Below are 24337 nucleotides of genomic sequence, written 5' to 3'. Positions count from 1 at the left end.
CAGTACAGGCAACGTCGAGCTTGTGGGCAGCAGAGAGGATTGTTTGCCCTGCCGACCGGGCTCATTCCACTGCCCATCCTCTGCAGGCCAAGGATCGCCGTGGCACCATCCCCACCGACGAGTCCCTCGATCTGCCCAGTCGGTCTGGGTTGAGGAAAATGATCAATTCGAGACGACCAGAGATGGCGGCAGTTCAACAAATGTCTAGTGCGCAGTCCCGACCTTCCTTCCCGGATGGTCCACCACGGAGGCGATCCCTTGGGAATACCGCTCGGATTGATACCTCAGACCCCTGCCCGAGCGGTCTCTTTGCAGGGTGCCGACGGAAGACTGAATCTTGACCTACCTCCCTGCCCAATCAAAGGGCCCAATTGATTCGGTTGGCGGTCGAAAGTTCGGATTTCCTCCAGATGTCCCAGCGCCGTGAGACCTGATCCCTACCACCGCCGCCAGACCTCCCGGGGATTCAAGCCCAGCCTAACTCAAATAAGGTCGAGCTCAACTCTAAGTTGCTCCACATTCTCCATAGCCGAAGCAGCTGTGTCTTCCTGCAAGGACAGGGGCCCTAGCTCTAATGCCTCCTTTATTTCTCGTGTGTGATTTCTTCTTAAGACGCTGCCCCGGGCTCCGAGCTTCTTCCTCCAGAGCTCTTGCCCGTTGATATCCCGTCTTCTTTTGGAAAGTCGTACATCTCTGTGGACTGTGGTGGTTGACACTCGCTGTTTCCCCCTTCAAGATTCATCAATCATAATACCCAGCCTGCCCCGTGTCCGCCTCGCTTGGACCATTACCTACCTCACTGTACGACGTCCTTATTCACATCGGTGCTTGAGTCGTTTGCATTGCCTCTGCTCCTTCCCAGAAGTGTAAGTATTCCACCAGACACAGACATGACCCTCGGAGCAGTTTCAGAACTCTGTCAACTTCTCAAATATTTTCTCTATTTGCCAAACCCCCGACTAGCATCGTGCACAACTAACTAGCCTTCAGGCAGCATACGACATTATCATTGTCATTGTCATTGTCATCCAGTACCAATCGTTCAGACGTCCTTTGTACATCATGCCTTCATTCAGGACAGCCTTTCTGGCGGTAGCAACTGCTTTGGTCGCCACCGTTCAGGCAGACTACAGAATCGAACCCAGCAGCGTTCCGCTGAGCACAAGAAGTGAGTGGACCTGCCACAGCTGAAAAATGTTTCCAAATTGGTCCAGGTCACTGATATTCTACCACCAGGGAGCTGGTGCCAGTCCGAAATCAGCACATGTCCGTCCATTTGCCGGGACCAGTCGGACACAGGGGCCCAGGTGAACACCTGTGATCCGGTGAGTCCATCCCTCTAGTTGAGGTGAACAACTGAGGCACGTTCCTAACAAGCATGTGCTCCTCACAGGAGACGCTCACATACGGATGTCTTTGCGGTGACAACACGCAGCCCAACGTGTCTGAGTACTCCCTCACTCTTCCCTATTTCGTCTGCACGGAGTGGGGCAATCAGTGTGAGAAGGCTTGCGGCTCAGACAGCAGCTGCGCGAGCGCTTGCAGGCAGGACCACCCCTGTGGCGCCAGCAACCCCAGCACTGCCAACGAGACAAGCGCGACGGCGACTGCAACCTCGCAGACCGCGAGCTCGACATCCGCAAATCCTACCCAAGTCTTTGATGGCCCGTCTGGATCGAGTGCCTCCTCGTCGTCTTCCAGCGGGGCCTCAAAGGCGCCCTCGTTCGAGATGGCCAGATTGTACGCCATGAGTGGTACGCTGGGAATCTTCTTCATGGGCTTCGCATACATGCTGTAAGAGGGACATGTCCATGGGATAGGGAGGGACACTGTGGTGTCGGAGGTCCGGCCTGCGGCAGGGCTTGTCACACGTTCCCAAGCAGCGCCCGCTTACCTTAGGGACGCATCTCCCGGCAGAGGTGTTTCCTCCAGAAAGGAGTGCTTTTCGGTTACATGCACACACTTTTACATACAATGGAGCGACTAATGTCTAAATACGTGCGCGGCGTCAGTCATTCATTGCATCAGGAGCATGGGTTTTCATGGAGAGGCGTTTTGCTGCTCCAGTCTTTGGGATTTACACACTAGGCAGTATCAGCATGAAGAAGCGATTTTGTGCTCAGAGCTGGGCCTGTTGGTTTTGGACAGATTGGCATAGTGTAGTCACTCGTCGATTCAAGCGGTTTCAGTGCGAATGTGATCGAGACGAGAGCTGCAGGCTTGTTGACACAATGTTAGACGGTGATTCATCACCAATACCGGGTCCCCCCACCCCCTCAGGCTTTGTTCAACCAGGCAGGGTTCTCAGCTGTAGGCCAGGGTGCCAAGAGAGCCGAGCTGTGATTACGATGACCCTTCGCACGCCCCCACACCAGTCGAAGACCAGTTTCCTTCGAATAGAGTTCGATGAGTATAGATCTTAATGCCCTGATGCAACCTTGCTCCTTCCGTCGACCTCGCGCCTGATGCGGTAAAGGCAGGAATATTTTCCCTCGTTCTGTTCGGCCTCGGCTTGCCGCAATTATCAAGCTGGGGGGGAAACAAGTTTGGGGCAACCACATTGGTGGTCTTCATCGTCCCTCCTCCTCCCCCTCCTCCCCCTCCATCTTGTCTCGGAACGGCGAGCTGAGCGATGGGACATTGGGACGGCTTTCACGTGTCAGCAGCGTGCAGCTCTCAGAAAAAGGAACAAAGATCCGCCAGCAGCATGCCTTGGCAACACTCAGAGCCTGAGCAAATGCATCCAGACAAGTCCACTACACCCTCAAATTATGGGAACATTGTCGTCCCATGAGGAGGATCTGCCACTCTCAGCATTGGCAATGGCAAGTGCGAAGTAAAGCGTTGAGGGAAAATACTGCTGTTATGTGAGGACTTTTTCTAGAAGCTCGGCTGCGGACTAGTGCAAGCCAGGGGTACCCCAGTCTGAGGAAAGGACCCCGCGGGAGGTAGTGTATGGGTGTAATGACAGAAGAAGGGGTCGTCGACTGAGTCCTGTCTCCCAAGCACTCAGCCTTTCCCGTCGTCTCCGTGGTTGACAAGTGACGAGACGGAGAGGGCCTACACGACAAGTCACACACGCACCTCGGGTAGGCGTGGCCGAGCTCAGCCTGGCTTGGAAGAGGGGAGCAGTGCATAGCGAGCGGTTCACAACTGTTAGATGCCGTACAGCCAGCAGGCATGTGAGTGGGACAAGCTGCAGGGGTCATGGATGAAATGCTGAGCTGGCCAATCAAGCGAGCAGCGCCTGCCTCCGCCAGTGACGAATCTGGGTCTTTGGCAGGTTGCCCTCTCCCGAGCCTCGAAACGCAACTAGGAACAAGCTCTTCCAAGGTTCTCAATCTCCCGACTCTTGATCAACTCGTCCGGCCTGGCCTCGGGACACTGCCACTCCCACCCCACAACAAGCATGCCGCTTCTGGAGGCATAATCCGATTACACTTCCCCGCCTCGCATCGCTGCGTCTTCTGCTTCACTCACCTCTACGACATCGATCTGGGCAGCCGCAGCACCAACCATACAATGGCTCCTAACAGCAGTTCGTGTCCCCTTTTCTCAGGATCCCGCCGGTAGAACCTTGCGCAGCCTTGCTGGGCTGCTCATGCTCAGGGGCTTCATGGCCCTGAAAAATCCCAGCACGGGTGCGACGAGGCCAGCCCAACTGCGTACGCCGAGTGCTAACACATGTATTCGTGGCCGACAGAAGAAGCCGCCGCCGAGTGCGTCTCAGAAGAGGCCCTGGTACATCTTAAGTCGTATAAATACTCTGCTGTCGACAAGTCGCCTGTCTCGTATTACATCCTTCGACCATACGTACGTGCCAATCCTCGCCTCGAAACCTGCCCTCGCCGCGAGCCTCTGCGCGCCGACCGCCCGAGCACCGCACGAATTACAGCCAGCTAACACATCTATGGGCGGCAGTGGAACTGGGCCGCAGGTCTACTACCAGTATGGATGGCACCGAACACGGTCACGCTCGTCGGCTTCTTCTTTATCCTGGCCAATGTTGGACTACTTGTACTATTCGTGCCAGATCTAATAGGCCCAGTACGTTACCCTGCCCCTGAAGCATCCAGTTCTCGCCCACGGGCAGGAAGTGCACGAACGAGGAGCCGCAGCTAACCGGTGTCCCGCATCAGGGGCCCTCATGGCTGTACTTCAGCTTCGCACTCGGTCTCTTCATGTACCAGACCATGGACAACATAGATGGCAAACAAGCGCGGCGGACGGGCACGTCGAGCGGTCTCGGCGAGCTTTTTGACCACGGCATCGATTCTCTCAACTGTACCCTTGCGTCGCTTCTCGAGACGGCTGCCATGGGCCTCGGCACGTCCAAGACAGGCGTCTTCACCGCGCTGTGCCCCTGCATCCCCATGTTCTTTTCCACCTGGGAGACATACCACAGCCACACGCTTTACCTGGGTTTCATCAACGGTCCGACAGAGGGCCTCCTCATCGCCGCTTCTATCATGGCTCTGTCTGGAGTCTACGGCCCGCAGATTTGGACGACTCCCGTCGTCAAGGTCCTGGGAGAGGACTACACCTTCGGCTACGCAGACCGGCTAGGCGATCTTGCCGTGCGCGACATATGGGCACTTACAATAGTAGGGGGTTTGTTCGTCCATGTGCCGGGATGCATCAAGCACGTGGTCGAGGCGCGCCGAAGACAGAAGCTGCCGATCGCGCCCGTTTTCCTCGAGTGGACCCCGATGGCCGTCTACACATTCTCCATCGGATTCTGGCTGTACAGCCCCTTTTCCACGCTGCGCCGTGAGAACCACCTTGTGCTGTTCTGCCTGACCATGAGCTTCGTCTTCGGCCGCATGACGACCAAGATGATCCTCGCGCACCTGACGCGCCAGCCCTTCCCATACTGGACCGTAATGCTGTTCCCGCTGGTAGGCGGCGCTATCTTGGGCAACCTGCCACGGTTTGGACTGCCCGCAGTTACCGCCGAGGTGGAGACAGCATATCTGTACGGTTATTTCGTCTTCGCGATGATTGCATATTTCCGTTGGGCTTTCTTAGTGACTGGTTCCATCTGCGACTACTTGGGCATCAGGGCGTTGACGGTGCCGCCTGAGAAGATTGAAGAGACCAGGAGGAGAGAGCAAGCGGAGAAGAGAGGCGAAGCAACGAATGGCACCGCCGTGAACGGGAAGAAGGCGCAATAGGAACACGACGAGCAAGCGGATAGGAGAAGCCAAGCGACAAACGGCACCATCTTGGATGGGAAGAAGGCTCAGGAGAAACGCTCTCAAGGTGACAGAGGCGCGGAAAGGCGACCCCGGGTGGCTGCTTCAGCAATGAAGATACTGCGGCAGCACCTTGAGGAGTAGAGAAATACTTCTTACTTTTGTTCATCAGACCTAGAGCGCTTTGCTTTAGACTTCATTGGCGGTCCAGAGCGCTCGTTGACCTGCAAGAGGATGGGCTGGCTGGATGACTGAACTACGTTCATGGGCCAGGGCTCTGTTTATATAATTATGTTGCATGGGAAATGGCGTCGGGACGGCACAGCCGCAAAAGGGCAGTTGACTTCAGAATAACGACACAAAACCCATCTAGTAAGAAATACAGCGAAGCGCATATTTTCCCGACGGAGGATCACTATCAAATTGTGACACCACCGAACCTCACATAACCTCTACTCGTTCAATCCGCCCTTGTCCCACCCATACAACGGCGTCCCTCCTGTCCCTCAGCCTGCCCTTCACGGCATCCAACTTGTGCGTCACCATCACAACGGTGTGGCCCTGGTCGACAAACTCCTCCCGGACAATATCTAGCAATTTCCCCTCTGTTACTGGGTCGAGCGACGACGTGACCTCATCGAGCAGAACGATCGGCCTGGATCCCACGCGGTCAAAGTCCGTGTAGTGCTCCGCAGAAATGGAAGCGCCTGACAAGACAGACCTGCGCACGAGTGCCCGAGTGAGGGCGAGGAGCTGTGTTTGGCCCGCTGAGAGTACGGGCAGGGAAGAGAAGGGCTTATCGAGGACGATCGTCTCCTCAGCATGCTGATCATCTCCAAAAGGCATCTCGTGGTGATTATCTGTTCCGGCGCCGACAAGCAGGTCCCAGAGCCCGGTCCGCCTCAGCGCCGCCGTGATGACGGACGAAGGGGCTTTCAGCTCCGGGTCGAGGTTGAAGCGCAGGCTTGCCTGCGGCAGAAAGAAGGCCTCCTGCGCGACGGTGATGAACGCCCCTTCGCGGGCCAGTGACCTTGGCAGCGTGGAGAGCTCGACGCCGTCGACCGCGATGGTCCCCTCGATTGTGTCGAGCAGCCTGAGCAGCGAGAGGAGCAGAGAGGACTTGCCGCTGCCCGTCCGCCCGCACACTACTACCATCTGGCCCGCCTCAACCCTGAGGTCCACGTTCCTGAGTGCGACGGCCGATGGGCCGTATGCGGCTGTCACACCACTCAGGACGATCTCGCCCCTGCTGGGCCACTTGCTAGGTGGCACGTCGCATTCACCCGGCTGGTCCTCCCTGGGCGTCTCGGTCTCAGCCTCCTTCAGCCTCGCCACGGCCCCGAGCGAGATCTCGAGGTCTGTCCACGCACCAACCAGCGAGAGTAGCGTCGTGTTCGCGACGAGGATGACGTTCAGGGCCATGCCGACCTGGCCCCCAGTCGTGGAATCCCTATACAGGACGGCCAGCCCGATGGTGCCGACGGCGATGGCGGCGATGAGCAGGTTCAGCACGACATTGAGCCACCGCTGCAGGCAGAGGAGCAAATAAAACGGACGCTGGGAACCGTCGAGGGTGTCGACGTTCTGCCGCGCGGTCTCGCGGCCCCACCCGAACGCGCGGATGGTCGGCGCGCCCTGGACGGTCTCGAGGAAGCTGGAGAAGACGGCGGCGCGGGACTCGAGCTCCAGGAGCCGCAGCTGGCGCGACGTGCGCAGGTACACCTTCTGCACGGCGTAGACGACGGCCGCGCTGTGGGGAAGGGAGAGCGCCATCAGTGGCTGCGACGCGAGCAGCACGCAGGACTGGCCGAGCAGCTTGAAGACCTGGTTGTTCAGCGACTGGAGCGCGGGTGCCAGCTGCTTGTCGACCAGCTGGATGTCCTGTCCGAAGCGGTTGAGTATCGACCCGGAGTCGGTCCCTGAGAAGTACCGCAGCGGGGCGGACACGATGGCGACGAGGAGGCGGCCGTGGAGGGCGAGCCCCGAGTTTGGGGCGATGCGGAGGTTTGTATAGAACATGCCGGTGACTGTTGAGGCGTATGCTAGCGTTAGGAGGGCCATGTAGCCCGTCATGTAGAGTGTCGTGTTTCTTGACCCGGAATCCGTCCACATTTTCAACCAGTAATGGGTAAATGTATTGAAGAAGGAGTAGGACACTCCGGCCAAAGACATAGCCCCGACGCTTCTGAACCCTGCTGATCTCAGATAGTAGCTGTATAGGGACAGATCGCCATTTTTCCGGGCAAGATCTTTTGACCCGTCGTTCAGAATCTCTGCCCGAGACTGTCTTATCGTCTGAGCCTCGGCGAATGTCACTGGTGTTTCAAGATGGGGATGGATGACCTCGTCAATCAAGGGGTCGCTCTCTCGAAGGTGAGCCCACGTTCCCCTTTCTTTCACGGTGCCATCGGCGAGGACGATTATGTCATCCGCCAAGTTGAAGAACTTGGTGGAGGTCGTGATCCAGAAGACTGTTATTGCGCCGTCGCGAAGTATGCCTCCCGGCATGAGCAGGTTCTCAACGACGTGGCTTTGGGTCTTCTCATCCAGAGCACTAAGGCTATCATCCAGGACTAGGATTTTGCATCGTGAGAATATGGCGCGGGCCAAAGCTATCCTCTGGCGTTGTCCTCCAGAGAGATTCATGCCTTTGCTTCCAACGGGCGTGAGGTCGCCGTCCGGGAGCGCCTTGAAGTCTGAATCAAGACAACAGGCTTTTATTGTTCTCTGGTACCATGCTTCGTCGCGCCCATGGGACCCGGTTGGCCCACAGATGACATCTCGAACCACCTGGCTTGGCAGCCATGGCGATTGCGAGCAGTAGGCAACTCGTTCCGGTGAGACTGTAATGGTTCCTTCTGAAGGAGATACCTCGCCTAGGATCGCGTTGGCAAGGGTGGTTTTGCCTGAGCCTACTGGCCCTGTACAGATGACAAGCGAACCTCGACGAATGCCGAAGCTGATGTCTTTCAGTATCGGCTTCGAATCATCTGTACCGGGGATGGAAACATTGGCCAACTCAATAGCGAACTTGAGTGTAGCCGCACTAGATCCATTGATTGGAAATGGAGTTGTTGCCCGTGACCGATCTCGATCATGGTCGTCCAGGAGGTACGATTGGATCCGTTCGAAACCGGAGTAGGCTATGACAGCCCGAGGAACAAAAGTCATAATCATATTTGCAGGGTCTGCTCGATGATTGTGTCAGCACATGTTCAACTTACAACCCGCTCAAGCCTCGTAAATGTGTCTTGAGAGTACTGGAGTTTACCCAAGAAAAGATAGAATGGACTTGTGACATACGAGTGATCATCAAGAGAAGTGCAACGGTGGTGAACGCGGTCTCGGCACCCATCACATCTCCACGAAGTACCGCAAGAGCTGCGTACAGAACAACAGTAAAAACAGGCGCAAAAAGCCCCAGTGCGTTTGCTAAAAACAAGACTGTCAGTATATTGTTTTAAGTTCTGAAAAGCAGTTCAGCTTACCGCTGGCACCGTACTGAACCGTGAGCAATCTGACTCCTCTGGCAGCATCCATCTCGTGCTTTCTGAGGTCTCGAATACGATCGGCTACAGCCTGCTGCATACCAAGCATCTTTATATTCTTGACGGAGCTCAGGATCGAGTTTGTGAATGAGATCCGCTGCTGAGTAGCCACATTCCATTTGCCTTGCTCTGGCTTCAGGTGCTGAGCAACGTAGCGACTGACACGGGAGCAAACTGGGTTCAAGTCAGCGACCATCGCACTGGCGAGAACTACGGGTGCTTCTTACAGAAAATCAGCACCAGTGGTAATGGCCACAGCCAGCCCACCTGCCTTGACAAGAGGAATGTGCCAACAACGACTTCCACGAACTGAGCCCAGGTCTCGTGGATCATCCTGGCAGAGTCCTCCATATTGCTGATATCGTTGCTTGCCAAGGTGGCTACTTTTCCGTCCTCGGCCTCGCTATATCGAACTTCGAGGGCCCGACTGTGGATCAAGCTAACCATTATGCCCCTGGTCATGACCTCGAGGCGGTTGACGCGGTGCTGGTAGACCGAAGTCGAAACCTGTCCATTGGACATTAGTCTAGGAGAATCTTGGTACATAAATTCTACGAGGCACACTTACCGCCATGCCGACATATACGACGGTTGCCTCAACGACTAGCCAGTATGCTCCAGACCCGTCACTCGCGGCAGAGAAATGGGTCACGAAGCGGATAGCCCGGCTGACAAGAAGGGTCTGGGCAAATCGAAAAGCAACGACAGCTATTCTCGGTATGACTGCCGTCAAGAAGGGTGTCAAAATGCAACCCAGGAGAACCCGAGGCAGGGTGGTCGCCCCCTCAGGTTTTGCTGTGAGACCGGCTTAGAAACGTTCCACAAAAGACGGAAAGACTTGAAAGACTAGCTGGAATAGACACGAACCTCTCTGGTCCCATGCTCGCAAGATCGCCTGTCTGAGATTGTTTGAGTCCAAATCCCGGTCGAGTGGAGGGAGATCATCCCCATGGAGAATCTTCGTGTACCCGGAAAACAGGATCGGATTAATCCACGTGAACAGCACTCTCCCCAAGAAGCTTGTCGTGGCCTCGGGCGGCTCAGATTGGTAGGGAGGCAGCAGTATGGACCTTTTACCCTGGAGTTCGAGAAATAGGAGGGGTATGATCGAGCATCCTCGGGCGACTTCAAGCGGCCTGTCATGAGCGACGCCCGGGACAGAGGCCAGGACTGCATAACAAGCCAACTTGGCTGACAGGTACGCGACCACAAGGCCAGAAGGATCAATTGATCGCCAGTGTGCCAAACACGATACCCAGAGCAAAGCCAGAGCTCCAATGAGCCCTGATGCTGTCTCGGCGTAGGTGAGAGGCGGCGGCGCTGACTCTCCATTGTGGGCAAATGCCACCGCCGAGAGCAAGAGGACAAGCTGACAAACACTGTAAAGTATTCCTGCCATCTGTTCATGGACTCAGTATCTTTCGCACCGTGGAAGCGTCGTGGAACAGTATTTTTTTACAATTTTTCCTCTCCTTTGCCAGCTTACTCGAACCACGACGGGCGATCCGTAGAGTTTCCGAAGGCTCCATGGTGCCAAAAGAAGAAATGCAATGTTACAGACAGCGGAAGTAGTCAATAGCAAGGAGGCTTGCGCAAGAAGCAAAGCTGCCTCCATCATGGCTCCTCGATGAGGTCGCCCTTGGATGTTTGTTTACACTGAAATTCGCCGGGTTCCCAGGGCGTAAGCAGGGACAACGGGACTCGAGGCCCGGCCACCGGAATACGAGACAACGCGCCATCGGATATAAGAGTTGCGAGCCGTGCCCCTGCGTGCACTGATATCGAGGACCAACAGGAATACAATCGTGCAGGAGATTCTATGTGGCGCAATTGCATACTTAATCCCGATCGGGGAATCCCTCCCGCTCTTGCTGCAGGGCAACAATCCGTCAGCGAGATAGCGCATATCTTATGAGGCGATCATGGGACCAAGTGTCACGGTTCGCGTCGATAAGCAACCGGAGACAAGCATGCAGTTTCAGCCTTCAACCATTTGGATTAGGGCCCAAAAGGCAAATGATTATAGCACAGATACCTTTGTGTGCCTAACAAAGTGGTCCATCACAGCTCTGTCTTGCGAAGTCTGTCATCCGCATGATCCCCTTTCAGAGGTGGCATGAAGCCTTCGAGGTCCATCCATTCAGCCACAAAAGCCGTAATGAGCTTTGCCCAGTCCTGCACAGCAAGTCCGTCGAGGTGCTCGCCGTCATCCTCCATCTTGTGCCAGGACGCCGGGAAAGGCGTCGGGATCAGATGCAGAATCTCTACTCCCCGATCCATGAATGGCACATGGTCGTCCTGGACAAACCCGCGATAGAACTGCCACGGCTCCTTTTTGGTGTCCGGGAGGAAATGGCCCTTGGGCTTCGACGCGAGCAGCTTCAGTTGGCGCATTCGGTCCTCAATCTTAGCTAGGTTCTGGTATGCCCAATGCGTCGTTGGGAAGTAGGACGGCACATGCGGGTCACTCGCGCCAAGCAGATCAAGCAGCACGAAGAGAGAGATCGAGTCGATTGGGTGCTTGAAGACCGACGCGGCCGGGTGGACTTCGCTGTCCCAGTGTGAGGCAAGCGAGCGGGAACCGTACGTGCTGTCCGTATCAGTCCACTGCACCCAAGCCTCTTCCCCGTCCAGCAGAAGTATCTGCACGCCCTTCTCTTCTTCGAGGCCATCCGTGTCCCCGGCAGCTTGCATGGACTCCCACTTCTTCGTCAGCGCCTCGTCCACGCTCCGCGCGACGTGCAGCAACATGGCGCACGGCGCAGCGCTGTCCGTCGCCCCGATGAAACCCTCAGGTCTGTACAGGCTGTCGTAGTGTGCGGCGAGGGTCAGCCGCGCGACGTCGCCGACGGCGGCCCATGGAGGGTCGCGGCGCAGGATCAGGTTGCGGAACGACACGAGCTTGTTGCCCGTGGCCGGGGTCTTGGACGTCGAGTTGTGCCATTCGACGGCCCAGCCCGGCAGGCTGCTCTCGAAGAAGTCGGCAAAGTGCTGCTGAACTTTTTCGGAGCCTGGGGTGTCGGGCACGCGTGGGATCAGGATGGGCGCGAGCAGCCCGGCGTCATTGTGGATGTCGAAGTCGGCGCCGCCAGCGGGTATTCGGTGCAGGCTGTCATCGGAGAGGCTCGTGTACGCGACCACCGGCGCGAGCAAGTTCGCGAGCAGGAATAACAGCGCCACCGCTATGGGCTGGGCAGGTGGGAGGAATCTGCTGGTCCTTGACAGGCCATGAATTAGTACATTGCACGCGACGGGTGGTATCTACGTGGTCGGCGGGAGCGAGCGCCCGTGAGGGCCAAAATCCAGGGTAATACCGACTTACACACACGACATGCCTCGACTGAGCCTGGGCCCACTATGGCGGGTTGGGGAGGCTATCGCAGTCAATTTTCCCATGGCAACCTGCAGATTGACCGCTTGAGAAGTCGCGAGGTCATTGCTGCGATCTGCACGTCCAGACGAGCCGGTCTGGCCTAACGGAGGGAGTTGAAATCTGTCAAGAATGCGAGCATCCCACCCTGCCGTGTTTCCGTCCCACCACCTTCTTCAGGGTCAAACCCTTGACTGCAGCAATGAGCCGATGGCCCATGCAGACCTAATTCCACTACCTCAATCACCATTGTAGTCGTCCCGGAAATCCTTCACCCATCTTGGGTCGTTCCAAGGCCTGTCCTTTCCGATGTCGTATTTGCTCGCAGCTTGGGCGTATGGCACGATGTCGTCCTGCCAGCTGCTTGTCCCCGGCTGGAGAACACTCTCAACAACGTTGCCCGGAATCACGACGCCGCACTCAAAGTTGGAGGTTTTGATGAGCTTCAAATCGCACGTCGCCCTGTTCTCCTTCTTGTCATTTTCAAGTGCTCCCCATGCAGAAGACGACAGATTCGCGGAGCCTATGTAGATATAGTATGGTAGCGAGGAAGATGTTGTGGGGTCGTATGCGAGGATGAGCTTCTGGTGGAAGAGTGCCGGAGTCCTTAGAGCGGTAATGATGGAAGATATTCTTGACTGCCTTTGGTGCCTCCTTCCAAGGGCGTATGTGGCACCCAATGTTGCTGGCGCCATGTTGTGCGTCCTCGTCTGCTGACCTGACGTCCTCAACGGTCGGATAGAACAGACTGAGATAGTTTGGCACGTCACAGTCTTCGGTGATCTCAACGTACTTGCGTCCCAGAGCGCAGTCGTAAAACCCATCAATCCATCTTGCAGACAAGTTTCCGAGACTGGCTGCGCATACTTCAATCTGCAGCTTCCCCTGGCGCTTCTTTTGTGGTAGGTTCAGGTCCAAGCCTCTGATGATGTGCCGGAGGCGGAGGAGGCCACAGTCCTGGGCTTTGGTGCCTGAGTACGTTCCAGGGACAGACGTGACCAGATGAACCTTGACTGTTGAGTAATCATACTTCCCCTGTATGGAACTTATGAAGTCAATGGGTGTTCCCAGGGCTTTCAGGTGAACAAGTAGGTCTGATTCGAAGGTGGACAGGCTTTGCTGCTGAGTGGCGAGCTTGGGCAAGTCGTGTATATACCAATGGTTGTCACCCAGCTCGGTGTCTATGTCCATCATATTGCAGGACGTAATGACGATCCTTAAGAATCCCGGATATACTAGAGCAAGGATTTTTGAGTGTGAAGAGCCCGATGACCAGGCATAAAAGGCGTGGTAGTTGGGCCCGTACTCCTGACGATGCAGCTGCTCCAGCTGAGGGCGAAGGTCCTGCAGCTGTTTCTTGGAAATCTTCTCCCTGGGCGCAACACCACTCTTGCGGCATGCCTTGGGGAGCATAGGATCCATTTTTGCGTCTCGTCCGATATATATCTGTAAATAAAGTTAGCTCAGGCGGTCGCATGCTTGAGATCATGGGCCGGGGTGCAATACCGGAACAGCATTCGAGGTACGCGACAGTGGAAGGTGCTTGAACAGCTCCTCGTTTGCTATGAAAAAGGAAAAGACACAGGCAGATAAAAGGCTGTCCTTGTGTATCACGTCTGTGAGATTGACGCAATTCTTGGCCCTCGACCTGCCTGGTGTGCGGGTGATGCGGAGGGCACCGTTTGGGAAGGCCAGTCTGGTATTTGGCCTGGTGCTTGTGGTGGGAGTTGCTCTTGACCGTTTGACGACATCTCTGGCCAGCTGCTTGTCGGCGCCACGTTTAGCAGCTGCTCTGCTCTTTGCCGCAGAGTCAGGGCTCTCCTGCTCCATCAAGGACAAGAGAATCCCCTCCTGGAGCAGACGATCCTCATCCAGCTCTTCTTGGTCAGACATCTTGCCTTCCGCAAACATCAAATCAGTATGGGTACAAAGAGACGGCGGTAAGTAGGTATTCATCTTACTCGACGTCTTTGCCCATTTCTGTCTCCCGCACTGGAGGATAAGGCAGACAGACTCAAGGGGAGAGGGGGCCAAGGGCTGAAGACCGACGTCAGTGATGGCGTCAAGTTGAAATGAAAGCCAGAAATGAATTCTTTGGGTGGCCGGTGCAGTCTGGACGGGTAGTGGCGTCCAAGGAACCGTCACGTCTCACACAAATGCTTTGTTCGAGACAAGCCCCTACAGGTAGGTTGGTCCTGCTGCAGCGCCAACTGACCACCTGGAGGTTTCAGCGCCAGGGTTACGTTAACCCGCCCTGGCAAGGTGAACGCACCATTCACTACGGTGGAGGGGGAGGTTCCTGATCAAACGCAATCACATACCAATGCCTTCGATTCTTTTCATTCCTCTATGGGACTCACCCTAGCAGAGACATCTTTCGATTGGAAGTTTCGTTGAACCCATTAAATGTGTATGCTGATTCTTTTTCGCGGGCTTCTCTGGACAAGTCACGACGGAGCAACACCTCTTCTAATTATCTATAGTTAGCCGGCGCCAACTCTCGATCTAGCTGACACTGAGTCGACAGGTAACTCTTCTCCAAAAGAACTTATTGCGAGCCCAAGGAATCAATGTACTCCTTCACCAAGTCCTCCGCCTTCTTATCCCTGACCAGACCAAGCCTGTCCGGCGTGCTCGGGTCGAAGTCTTCCGGCCAGCTCCTCAGGATCCTCTCGAAAGTAGGGTTCGTCTCCTCCTTGAGGAGCTTGAGCTTGTCCTGGCCACCGTGCTTGGCCAGAGCATCCATCAGGTCCTGGATAGTAGTTGACACGCCCGGGAACATGATGTGCCGCTGGTGTTTTGGCAGGGCATCACTCTTGAGGTTGAGCACCCGCACCAGGTTCTCGATTGTGCTGCTCGGAGAGCATACATATGTCTTGTACGATCTGTCCGTGAGCGGTATCACACACTCTTCTCCTTTCATTGGCTCCCGAATCATGCCTGATTACGATAATAATCAGTCGAGGTCTCCTACCATCTCAATCAAGGGAAAGACAAACCTGAGAGGAACGAGGGGGCCGCATTGCTCGGTGCGCCGGCCCGGACCACCACCGTTGGAAACCGAACTGTGAATGCGTCGATGAAGCCTTTTCGGTGCATGTCGTTGATGATTATCTCAGTAGAGTACTTGTGTGCACCGTAAGTTCCCTCGGGCGTAGGCGTGACATCGTCCGCTATGATCTTGGGTAGAGGTTGCCCGTACACAGCCTGTGAGCTCGAGTACACCACTCTTACTGGTGCCTGCGGCAGCTCTCGTATGGAAAGGAGCAAGTTTCGGACGCTCTCCACATTGACTCTCATCGACTGATTCCTCGGTGTTAGCAACCTGCTCTCGAACTATCTGTGCTGCCATCTTCGATCAGATGGTGCTTACAAGATCAAAGTTTGCCTCAGAACCTGCCGACATGATGCCGTGGAAGATGAAAATAGCATGGAGCGGCTGCGCGGCGTCAAGCAGTTGCTTCACAAATGCTGCGTCGGTGATGTCACCCTTCAGGCATTTGACATTTTCTGAATTGCCACCCTTAGGGGCCTTGGGCTCAACAATGTCCGTTAGAATGAGATTGTAGCCATCATCATGAAGGCGTTGGGCCAACATGGGACCGATCATTCCACCGGCCCCGGTGATGATAACATTCTTTCTTGCGGACATGTTTCAAGTTGAGACTGTGAGATTCGGGCGGTGACACGACTCGGTGGGCATCAGAAGGAATAAGTTGATAAGGCCAAAGATGCTATGGAAAGTCTCTTCGATTATAAGGTTGACGATTCAAGTCAACATAGCATTTCTACGGGAGACCAAGTAGTGTCAATCAAATGCCGCAGCTGTCGCGTGCGCCTCGAGGTCCCTGCTCGTCTCGATGGCCGCGTCTCGAGGCTCCCTGCATGTGCCGATCACAAGGTTTACTGTGTAGAATCAGGACTGTCCCCGTCAATCCTGTCTAAAATCAAATCCATGGCCTTTTCCTTTAGACTTACACCCTAGGTGAATTTGTTCCTACCATGCTGGCAAAATGGTTGTCAAAGGCTATAAACTCACTCTGAGACTCTTGACCCTCTTCAAATGATTAGAGTAATAGAGTGGATACGAGGGCTAAGACGCTCCCCGAGCCGGCTAATATACACTCCGAAGGGCTTATGTACAAAACTGGAGGTTGAACCAAGGAAGATGAGCTGTAATTTTGCAAAGCACTGCAAAAGCTGAATACTATGGCTTGGATGGCTACAGGTATCAACTCGGTGCATGGAAAATCGACTATTCGATTCGAAGATGTTTCTCACGCCTTTCCAGTACTACCACATACATCCATAGCCCACTCGGTAAGTGCCTGGATCTCCTTGGTCCCCTCCTCCATCAGTACCGTGATACTCTTGGATGGTGCATTTACCTTCAGATGATTCAAGTAGTCCAGCAACACCAGCTTGTTAACGTTGACCTTCACACACCCACCAGCCACGCACTTCTTGGTCACCTCCTCGCTCCAGTCGTTTGTTCCGTGGACCACAAGGCGTACTCTGCCAGCAATCGTCTCCCTGATCTTGGCAAGTCTGTCGTATTCCAAGACTGGACCCCTTGGGCCATAATCGCCGTGGACATTACCAAATGCAGGCGCTAGGAAGTCAATTCCAGTGGCAATGAAATCTTCCACTTGTTCCGGGGTTGTCAAAGCACCCTCGAGACTAAGTCATTTCTGATCAGTACAAGTGGTAATTTGGAGAGGCCGTCATAGAATGCTTGAATATGGATGAAAGATCAATAACGAAGCTTGTCGGTCAACCTACTCTGCAGTACCAGCAATACCGTCTTCGCCGCCCTCAATGCGACCAGGCTCTGCTTCAGTGGTAATCTTGTGTTGGTTGCAAAACGCGACCAGTTCCCGAGTCTTCCGCAGATTCTCATGCATCTCGTAGTGGCTCATGTCCACCATGATTGAGTCAAAAGGCAAGTTCGCAGCTGCGTGTTTGATCAAGGCCTCGTCCTGTGCATGGTCGAGATGAATAGCAACCGGTACTGAAGACTGACGTGCTCGCTGGGCAGCTGCGTGCACTAACAGTCCATCGCTATATGTGATCGCCCAGGGGAACATTTGGAGGATCAGGGGCGACCGCTTCGCCTCCGCAGCCCTTATAAGACCCAAAATACTCTCGATGTTGTACCTAAGAATGTGTTAGTGGAACACAATAACCCGTCGAGTTGAGACATTTGGGTGGAATGGAGGCTCACGCTATCGCTGCAAGCACGCCATATCCTCCCTCTTCGGCGGCCTTGAGAATTTGATATGTCTTGTTCTGCTGTTTCCACTCCATGTTGCCTAGCGATGGGTAGGTAGAGGTGATGCGTGAAGTAAAGTCTGTGGGGGCTGTGGGTGGAAATAAAATGAGGCCTGCAGGTGGACAAACTCCAGGTTTTGGCCGTGGATAAGTCTCATCATACTACTACGTGATAGCAAAACCTAGCAACACGACGCTCTTTTGCGGCACGAGATATACTCAGCATTACGGGCCGGGAGGGGAGCAATGACCTCGACACGCGCCGTCTCCACTATTGTCTGGGGAAAGATGAGAAGAAGGGAAACTACCGAGGCCTTTGTTCCCAGTTTCCCCCCTCTTTGGCATCGATCCACCTCTATGCATTGTACCCACAACCAGCGAGTAGCGCGGCCCAAGGACGTGCGGAGTATGTCTAAAAAGCCTCGAGTCGCGCCCCTCTCTCCCCCCTGACTATTCCAGCTTCAACCTTTCAGCGTCTTGTTGCTGCGGTTGCTAAACCTCGGAATCCGGCCACGGCGGGTCACGCCAAAAATCCGCAAAATGGAGAAACCGGGGAAATCCAAGAACAAGGTCAGGAAGTCTCGGTCGAGGGGCATGCGGACCAAAACTGGATGGTGAGTCGCCTTCGTTTAGCACTAGTCACTGAGTAACTCCAACTGGCCGCGAGACGGGGCATCTGCCCTGGCTCTGCCTACTATGTATCTGCCTGCTCATACTAACACCCACTGGCCTTGCGATAAACAGTCTCACGTGTAGGAAGAGACACAAAAAGTGTGACGAACGACGCCCTGGGTGCGGCCCATGTTCCATTGCCAGTAGAGCCTGTGCCTATGCCGATCTCGAGCCCGAGAGACGAAGCGGCACCAACAGGGCTTGGAGCCTCAAGAACTGCCCTCTCACCTTCAGAAGAGGGACTGAGAGCTCCGGACCCGGCTCCACCATCACCGCTTGTTAACACATCAGGAAGTCAGCCAACACAGCCCTCTTCCAGTCTACCAGGGGTGACGCCAACCCAGAACGCTCCCTTCATTTCAAGCTTTCAGAGGCCCGAAGTATCACACCTATCAGATGAGAGACAACATCAGGCCCAGCATGCATTCAGTCCAGAAACAGTGGCCTCTGAGCTGCTCACAGCGGACCTCGCATCCACTCGTTGGCTTGACCTTCTGGCGAGTGATGCTGCTCAAGCAGACAGCGGGTTCTCTCTGGCACCGAGTCCATCGACAAGTCCCGCACCCCTAGCAGGAGCAGGGGCTGGTCTCAACTATGAAGCTACACACCCTGCAGATTTGGAAGTTGCTCGTAGGCAGGCCAATAGCCGCATCCTTCCTGGTACCGAGCTTGAACACCCTGTCGATGGTGTGCGCCATAGTGCTTGCGAGCTACAGGCGTGGCAACTCGACCAGGACATATCTCTCCGAGACGAAGAAGCAATCCTGTTCCGAACGTTCACGGAGAAGGCTGCGTTGCTGCTGGACCTGTTTGACCCACACAGGCACTTCTCGACCCACGCCACTAGGTTAGCTGTAAGTGAAAGCCAAGGAGCCCGTGCTTGTCCTGGCTGAGCTTGTCAAGATGCAATTCGCTGAAGAAAGCGCCTCGGCAGCTTCGAAACTTGGGTCTTATGAAAGCCATCCTCGCATTAGCCTCGCGCCTTGCCACTTCCACCGTGGGGGCTAGGACATTCGATCCCAGTATACCAGTCCAATACTACTACGAGACGCTCCACTACGTCCGAGAAGCTCTGCAGTATACAACATACACCCGATCTGAGGAGCTGCTAGCCACGGTGATCATCACTTCGACATACGAGATGCTCGATGACAGCAAGGGTAATTGGACGAGACACCTGAAGGGCGTATTTGGGATCCAACGCTCACAGGACGTCCACGGCGCCTCTGGCGGCCTGCGACAGTCCGTGTGGTGGGCATGGCTGCAGCAAGACCTCTGGGCCGCCTTCCGGGAAAAGAGGCGGTGCTTCAGCTTCTGGAGGCCGGCCAAGGATGTCTCCGAGCTCACCCAGAACGAGCTCGCCAACAGGGCCGTCTACCTCCTGTCACAGGCTGTAAACTTTTGCGCAGACTCCCATTCGAAAATATGGACAATGGAGGCCAGGATCCAATCCGGGAGCGTCTTGAACGTAGCCTTGGAAAGGTGGAAGTCATTCGTGGGACCAGCTTATAAGCCTCTCCCATGCCCTCCGTCCCGCTTGCAAGGCTCTGAGTTCAAGTCTATCTGGATCCACCCCCCTCAATTTGCCGTGGCTATGCAGGTCTACAATTTTGCCAAAATACTAATCTCCCTCCACCTCCCAGGCATCGGTGGCTTCCAGGGCTACTTGCAGACTCAGCGAGTCTTGTCAGATGCAGTAGAAACCATCTGTGGGATTGCCATGGAGTTGAAGGACGAAGGGTGCCAAATTCTCTCAGCCCAGTGCCTCTTCGGCGCGGGGCTTTGTACTCATGACCTAGTAAAACGGGAGGCCATCATCTCGCTGATCAGTGACTGTGAAGCGCGGACTGGGTGGCCCATATTAACGTTGAAAGAAGATTTGAGGGCGGAATGGGCCACTGTCAGCTGAGCGTACACACGATACTTGACAGGGACAAATTAGAACATGACCTTTTCCCTCGTACGACTTGACCTTTCTCCGTTCAAGCTGACGTGCAGTCATGAGATTCAGGTACAAAACATGTGGAACAACTTGCAACTATTTCAAACCCGCTTGTTGCTGTCGGAACCGAGTAGATTCAGCAAGCAGCCAAATCAGTGAGAATGCAACACACATGTACTATGCTGCAATTTTGAGGTCCTTTAAGCGTCTCTAGATTCTTAGCAGAGAAGACGAAACACAGGCAATCGTCATCCATACATCGTCCTCATCCATGGAGTCATTGGTGGGAAAAGGAGAAATGAGGACCAGACGAGACTATTGTTGAAAGCTCTTTCGCCAAGACTAAGCCGTTTAAACCTGGACAGATGGACCAAAAGTGCCCCAAACGTTGGATCTCAACAGAAACCTCTGGAATCCATGAAACGACAACTCGAGTCTGAGCAAATTATGGGACGGGGTGGTGCCTGCAAGCAGTTGTCTTTGCCAGCGTCTGGCCAATCAACTTACACTAAACTGGGAGAATCCACTCTGCCTGGGGCCGCTTGTCTGTGTACCCAGACACTGCTGCATGCATTTTTTCCCCCCACATCTGCCTTCATAAAAGACTGTTCGTTATAGGACAAACGGTAATGCAAAGGTATTGGGAGACATGTTGAAGCTCGTTCAGCGGGTTCTTTCGACATCTATGCCCACATCCGGTGGACCTTTGCTGGTGGCTTGTCGAGCTCTACCAAGCACCTGTGGGAATAACACGGCCTGGAGACATCCCGAAGGCTTTCGAGGCGCTCAACGGTTCAAATATAGGCCAGCAAGGACTTATGTGCTCAGAAACAGGCAATGACAGTAATTTTATTAGATGCAGGAACTTCTCCCATTTCCACTTATGCGTCTGTTGTAGATAATTGTCGAAGGGCGTATTATATCAGGCCAAGGATGGGTTGGATAAACAATGCATGCATACTACAAGGAGTTGACACAAGGTTTGAAAGATTTCAGTCTGTCAAATTTGGCTTATGATGGATGAATTGTATGTGCATGTGTCTTGTTGGACTTCAATGTGAAGAACGTGTGATTGCAGGGGTTTAACCCTGGCCGGGGCTGTGTGTGTGGTCACTGCCAGCCGCAGGCTTCGGTTTACGCCACGTAAAGCTCCTGGAGCTGCCACACTGAACCTGGGACGGCGAGCTCCTGCGGCGTGTGTGTCCTCTGGGAACTTCCATCTCCAGCCCTGCCAAGACCACATCTTCTGGTCATTTCCCACCACCACATCCAGCCAGCCAATATGCGATTCACTGGAATATCCTCTCTCGTCGTCCTGGCAGCTGGCGCTGTCCAGGCTGCGTCGTCATGGAGCTTTGATGATGGTAGTGTCTCCATCAGCAGCAAGAAGGCTGCTGGTGAGGCCACCAAGGAGAAGTGAGCTCAACCCGCGCCCAGCGACCTGCTTCGAGCTCAGATGGAGCCAATTGCTGACGGCTGATCACAGATTCGGCCCCAAATCCCCTCTCGAGACCCCAATCACCCTCAGCGCTCAAGATACCCTCACAGTCAGCTTGACAGCGAAGGACAGCGGCAAGGCGAAGCGCCCTCACCAGGCCTTCCTACTATTGAAGGACGAGAGCGGGCTGGAAGCTCCCTTCCCGTTGAGTGTTAAGGACAGCGGCAAGGCGAAGGTCCAAGTCGTACGTTCTATCGATGCGATGGCAAAACGAAACGCTCAGGCTGGCGAAGCTAACAAGCCGTGTGTGTACAGACGCAGAAAGACATTCCCGTCCAGTTCCTCGTGTCCCCGAAGCCTATCCACGCCACCGTTGTCATTGGGTCATTTGGCTCAGCGCAGGGTGTCATTGCCGATGTCTTCGACGTCGACATCAAGCAGGACTCCAACGCACCCGCGCCCGTCATTCCCTCCACGTTGCGCTACGGCAAAAAGCCCCAGATCCACCACATCTTCCGCGAGGAAACCAAGTACCCTTACAAGATCTTCTCGATTTTCTTCGTGCTGGTCATCGCCGCTACCCTGCCCACCCTTCTGGTTGGTGTAAGTTGCTCGCTCTTGCCCTGTCCGCAACACATTTCGCGAGTGTAAAGCACAGCTGCTAACCCGATGCTTTTCCAGTGGTTCGGTTTCCTCGGAGCGAACCTCAGCAGCCTTCCCAAGGCCCTGGGCGCGGCCCCGCTGTCCCACGCGACCTTCTTCGGCTCGATCCTCGCGATCGAGTTCGTCTACTTCCTCTACCACCGCGGCATGTCCCTCGGACACATTCTTCTCCCGGTGGCTGTTCTCGGTACGACCACCGTTCTGAGCGGAATGAAGGCCCTGGGCGAGGTTCAGAGCCGACGACTTGCCGGCCAGCAATAAATGATAGGTCTTGAGGTCTGACAGGGCTCGTTCATACTACGATTGGGTGTTGGTGAGGAGGCAGCAATGATACAGTCGACTGAGGGGCCCTTTAAAATGAGCATGTACAAAATTTCGCGATGCATGTGGGCGAAAACAATTCCCGGGATTGGACCTGGGAGAAAAAGGCATGGAGTAGACTCGCGGTTTACACGGCTTGGAGAGCTTGATACGAGCTCGACGGATTCGAGGGTCTTGAATGGAATCATGAACGACGTTCGCTGTCTAATCGGTATCTCTCCCATGAATTGACATGCCCAATAACCCAACGCCGGGACCGAAATAATGCACACGCGATAGATCAGAATGAGAAGTCTAATACACCTCAGTCAATGACTTTTGCCTCTAGTAGGTCCTCTTGCCCTCCGTCGACACCTCCACAGACGTCCTTCGCGGCTCCCAGCTGCCAGTCTCGTACTTTGGCGGCGATGCCTCGCGCTGCTCCCTATCAACGTGGCTTGCTCTGAAACCAGCCGGTGCTGCAAGGCCCTGATCCTCCCAGTACTCGTCCTGTCTCCGCTCCGGCAGAGCCCGCGAGGACGATGGGCCAGCCTCATAGTAGTCACGGGCGTAGCCGCTGTGGCCGGCGCCATAGGCGCTCGCGACGGGCACCGCAACGGGGTACCCGTACCCATAGCCGTGCCTCGCGGCACGGCGGGAGTCCCTCATGGCGCGCCGCTCGTATCTCCACTCCCGCCTCGCGTCATGGTGGGACAGGACGGGCGCGGCGGCGGCGACCATCGGGACCACGCCGCCGACGTGGTGGCTCTGAGGGGAGCATGCTGAGCAGAAGCGGTCGCCGCGGCAGCTGCAGGGGGCGTGTTGCAGTGGCATAGGAACGCCAACGACGGCAGGATAGGCCGCGGGCGCGTGGTGGTGCTTGTATCTGTCGCCCTCGATCATTCGGGTGATGGTGCCGATGAAGAGCATTTTGGACGTTGGCTGTAGTGTTTTGTGTGGGTAGGTGTGTCGAAGGACTTGTGCTTAGATGTTGTTATAGCGTGAGGTGCGAGAGACTGATGGAGTGGTTGCTGTGTCTTTGACAGATTGAATGGCGACCTTCGGAACCAGTAAGGGAATATGAGTTGATGGAGACAGGCCACAACACACAACGGAGGCGAGAAGCAACTTCTTATGTATTCCTCACTCTTCTTTCAACAGGATACTGCCTCCCGACCACCTCCACACTCACACAGCACCTTGTTCATACTCCGCCGCAGTCGACCGAAGGCTGTGTTGTGCGGGTGCGAATGCGAGAGCTTCGAGAAGGGTTCTAGGCCCGGGAGGATGCAGGGCTGTCCTTCGGGCGTCGGAACAAGCATCTTGAATGTAACGTCGCGACGATCAGCCTAGCCGTATCCGTCGGATCCTCGGGTTCGCGATCGATGACAATTGGTCGTGGCTTGCGATCCCGAGGGCCGCCCCCAGACTGCAGATCTGCCGCTCATGGGTCTCACTTTTGGACGACAGGGGCTGAGCTGTCGAGTGCTGTGCCTCAGACGTCATGCGGCGCAGACGCTGGGGCACGACATCCGCTGAAGACGTGTTCGCGTGAAGCTTTGTGCGATCCATTCGGCCTGGTTTGTACAGAGGCGTGTCACTACTACATCCCGATTAGCTGCGTCAGTTGCTTGCTCCAACACTAACCGCATGAATCTGGACGCGTTACTCTCTTAAAGACGCGGAAGTCATGGCTTTGATGCCCGGTGGCTGTACGCGTGTCGACGCCCAGTCCAGTGTCAATGGGCGATCGAGTGGTTGAACCGCGATGGAAGGTCGACAAGGCCGGAACTCACGCGATAGCTTGTCTTGAGACGTTGGGGCGATAAGTGTAAGGCGAAGACCTCCAGCAGTTCTCTACACGCTGGATGTATGATGGCTGGCCAGAAGCCCAGCATGTCAGAGGGCCGCAGAAGCTTCTGCGTGCCTGTGGACCGT

General features: G+C 55.2%; 8 protein-coding genes across 8 annotated transcripts; 4 read left to right on the top strand and 4 right to left on the bottom strand.

The window, feature by feature from the left end:
* Positions 1–1062: 1062 nt before the first annotated feature.
* Positions 1063–1798, top strand: INS49_002150 (uncharacterized protein; the record flags this gene model as incomplete). Its single annotated transcript, XM_043162964.1, has 4 exons — positions 1063–1168; positions 1237–1325; positions 1394–1485; positions 1546–1798. 4 exons carry the CDS (start codon positions 1063–1065, stop codon positions 1796–1798), a joined length of 540 nt encoding a protein of 179 aa, XP_043031470.1.
* A 1724-nt stretch (positions 1799–3522) lies between these two features.
* Positions 3523–5174, top strand: INS49_002149 (uncharacterized protein; the record flags this gene model as incomplete). Its single annotated transcript, XM_043162963.1, has 4 exons — positions 3523–3538; positions 3704–3813; positions 3922–4047; positions 4140–5174. 4 exons carry the CDS (start codon positions 3523–3525, stop codon positions 5172–5174), a joined length of 1287 nt encoding a protein of 428 aa, XP_043031469.1.
* A 462-nt stretch (positions 5175–5636) lies between these two features.
* INS49_002148 (uncharacterized protein) lies at positions 5637–9317 on the bottom strand (the record flags this gene model as incomplete). The annotated part of the gene is made up of 6 exons (XM_043162962.1): positions 5637–7891; positions 8138–8383; positions 8499–8576; positions 8684–8917; positions 8971–9250; positions 9312–9317. The coding sequence occupies 6 exons, from the start codon at positions 9315–9317 to the stop codon at positions 5637–5639; spliced, it is 3099 nt and encodes a 1032-aa protein (XP_043031468.1).
* A 1487-nt stretch (positions 9318–10804) lies between these two features.
* INS49_002147 (uncharacterized protein) lies at positions 10805–14006 on the bottom strand (the record flags this gene model as incomplete). The annotated part of the gene is made up of 5 exons (XM_043162961.1): positions 10805–11932; positions 12282–12307; positions 12361–12697; positions 12981–13559; positions 13620–14006. 5 exons carry the CDS (start codon positions 14004–14006, stop codon positions 10805–10807), a joined length of 2457 nt encoding a protein of 818 aa, XP_043031467.1.
* Positions 14007–14661: 655 nt separating this feature from the next.
* On the bottom strand, positions 14662–17420 carry INS49_002146 (uncharacterized protein; the record flags this gene model as incomplete). The annotated part of the gene is made up of 7 exons (XM_043162960.1): positions 14662–15053; positions 15113–15416; positions 15487–15651; positions 16153–16170; positions 16418–16793; positions 16896–17270; positions 17338–17420. 7 exons carry the CDS (start codon positions 17418–17420, stop codon positions 14662–14664), a joined length of 1713 nt encoding a protein of 570 aa, XP_043031466.1.
* A 504-nt stretch (positions 17421–17924) lies between these two features.
* Positions 17925–19965, top strand: INS49_002145 (uncharacterized protein; the record flags this gene model as incomplete). The annotated part of the gene is made up of 3 exons (XM_043162959.1): positions 17925–17998; positions 18352–18910; positions 18991–19965. 3 exons carry the CDS (start codon positions 17925–17927, stop codon positions 19963–19965), a joined length of 1608 nt encoding a protein of 535 aa, XP_043031465.1.
* A 1315-nt stretch (positions 19966–21280) lies between these two features.
* Positions 21281–22360, top strand: INS49_002144 (uncharacterized protein; the record flags this gene model as incomplete). The annotated part of the gene is made up of 4 exons (XM_043162958.1): positions 21281–21414; positions 21485–21680; positions 21752–22039; positions 22118–22360. The coding sequence occupies 4 exons, from the start codon at positions 21281–21283 to the stop codon at positions 22358–22360; spliced, it is 861 nt and encodes a 286-aa protein (XP_043031464.1).
* A 384-nt stretch (positions 22361–22744) lies between these two features.
* Positions 22745–23329, bottom strand: INS49_002143 (uncharacterized protein; the record flags this gene model as incomplete). Its single annotated transcript, XM_043162957.1, has 1 exon — positions 22745–23329. One exon carries the CDS (start codon positions 23327–23329, stop codon positions 22745–22747), a length of 585 nt encoding a protein of 194 aa, XP_043031463.1.
* Positions 23330–24337: the final 1008 nt, after the last annotated feature.

Source organism: Diaporthe citri, assembly GCF_014595645.1.
Source record: "Diaporthe citri strain NFHF-8-4 chromosome Unknown scaffold_1, whole genome shotgun sequence".
In the NCBI taxonomy this organism is placed as follows: Eukaryota; Fungi; Ascomycota; class Sordariomycetes; order Diaporthales; family Diaporthaceae; genus Diaporthe; species Diaporthe citri.
This window is presented reverse-complemented; position numbering and strand designations above follow the sequence as displayed.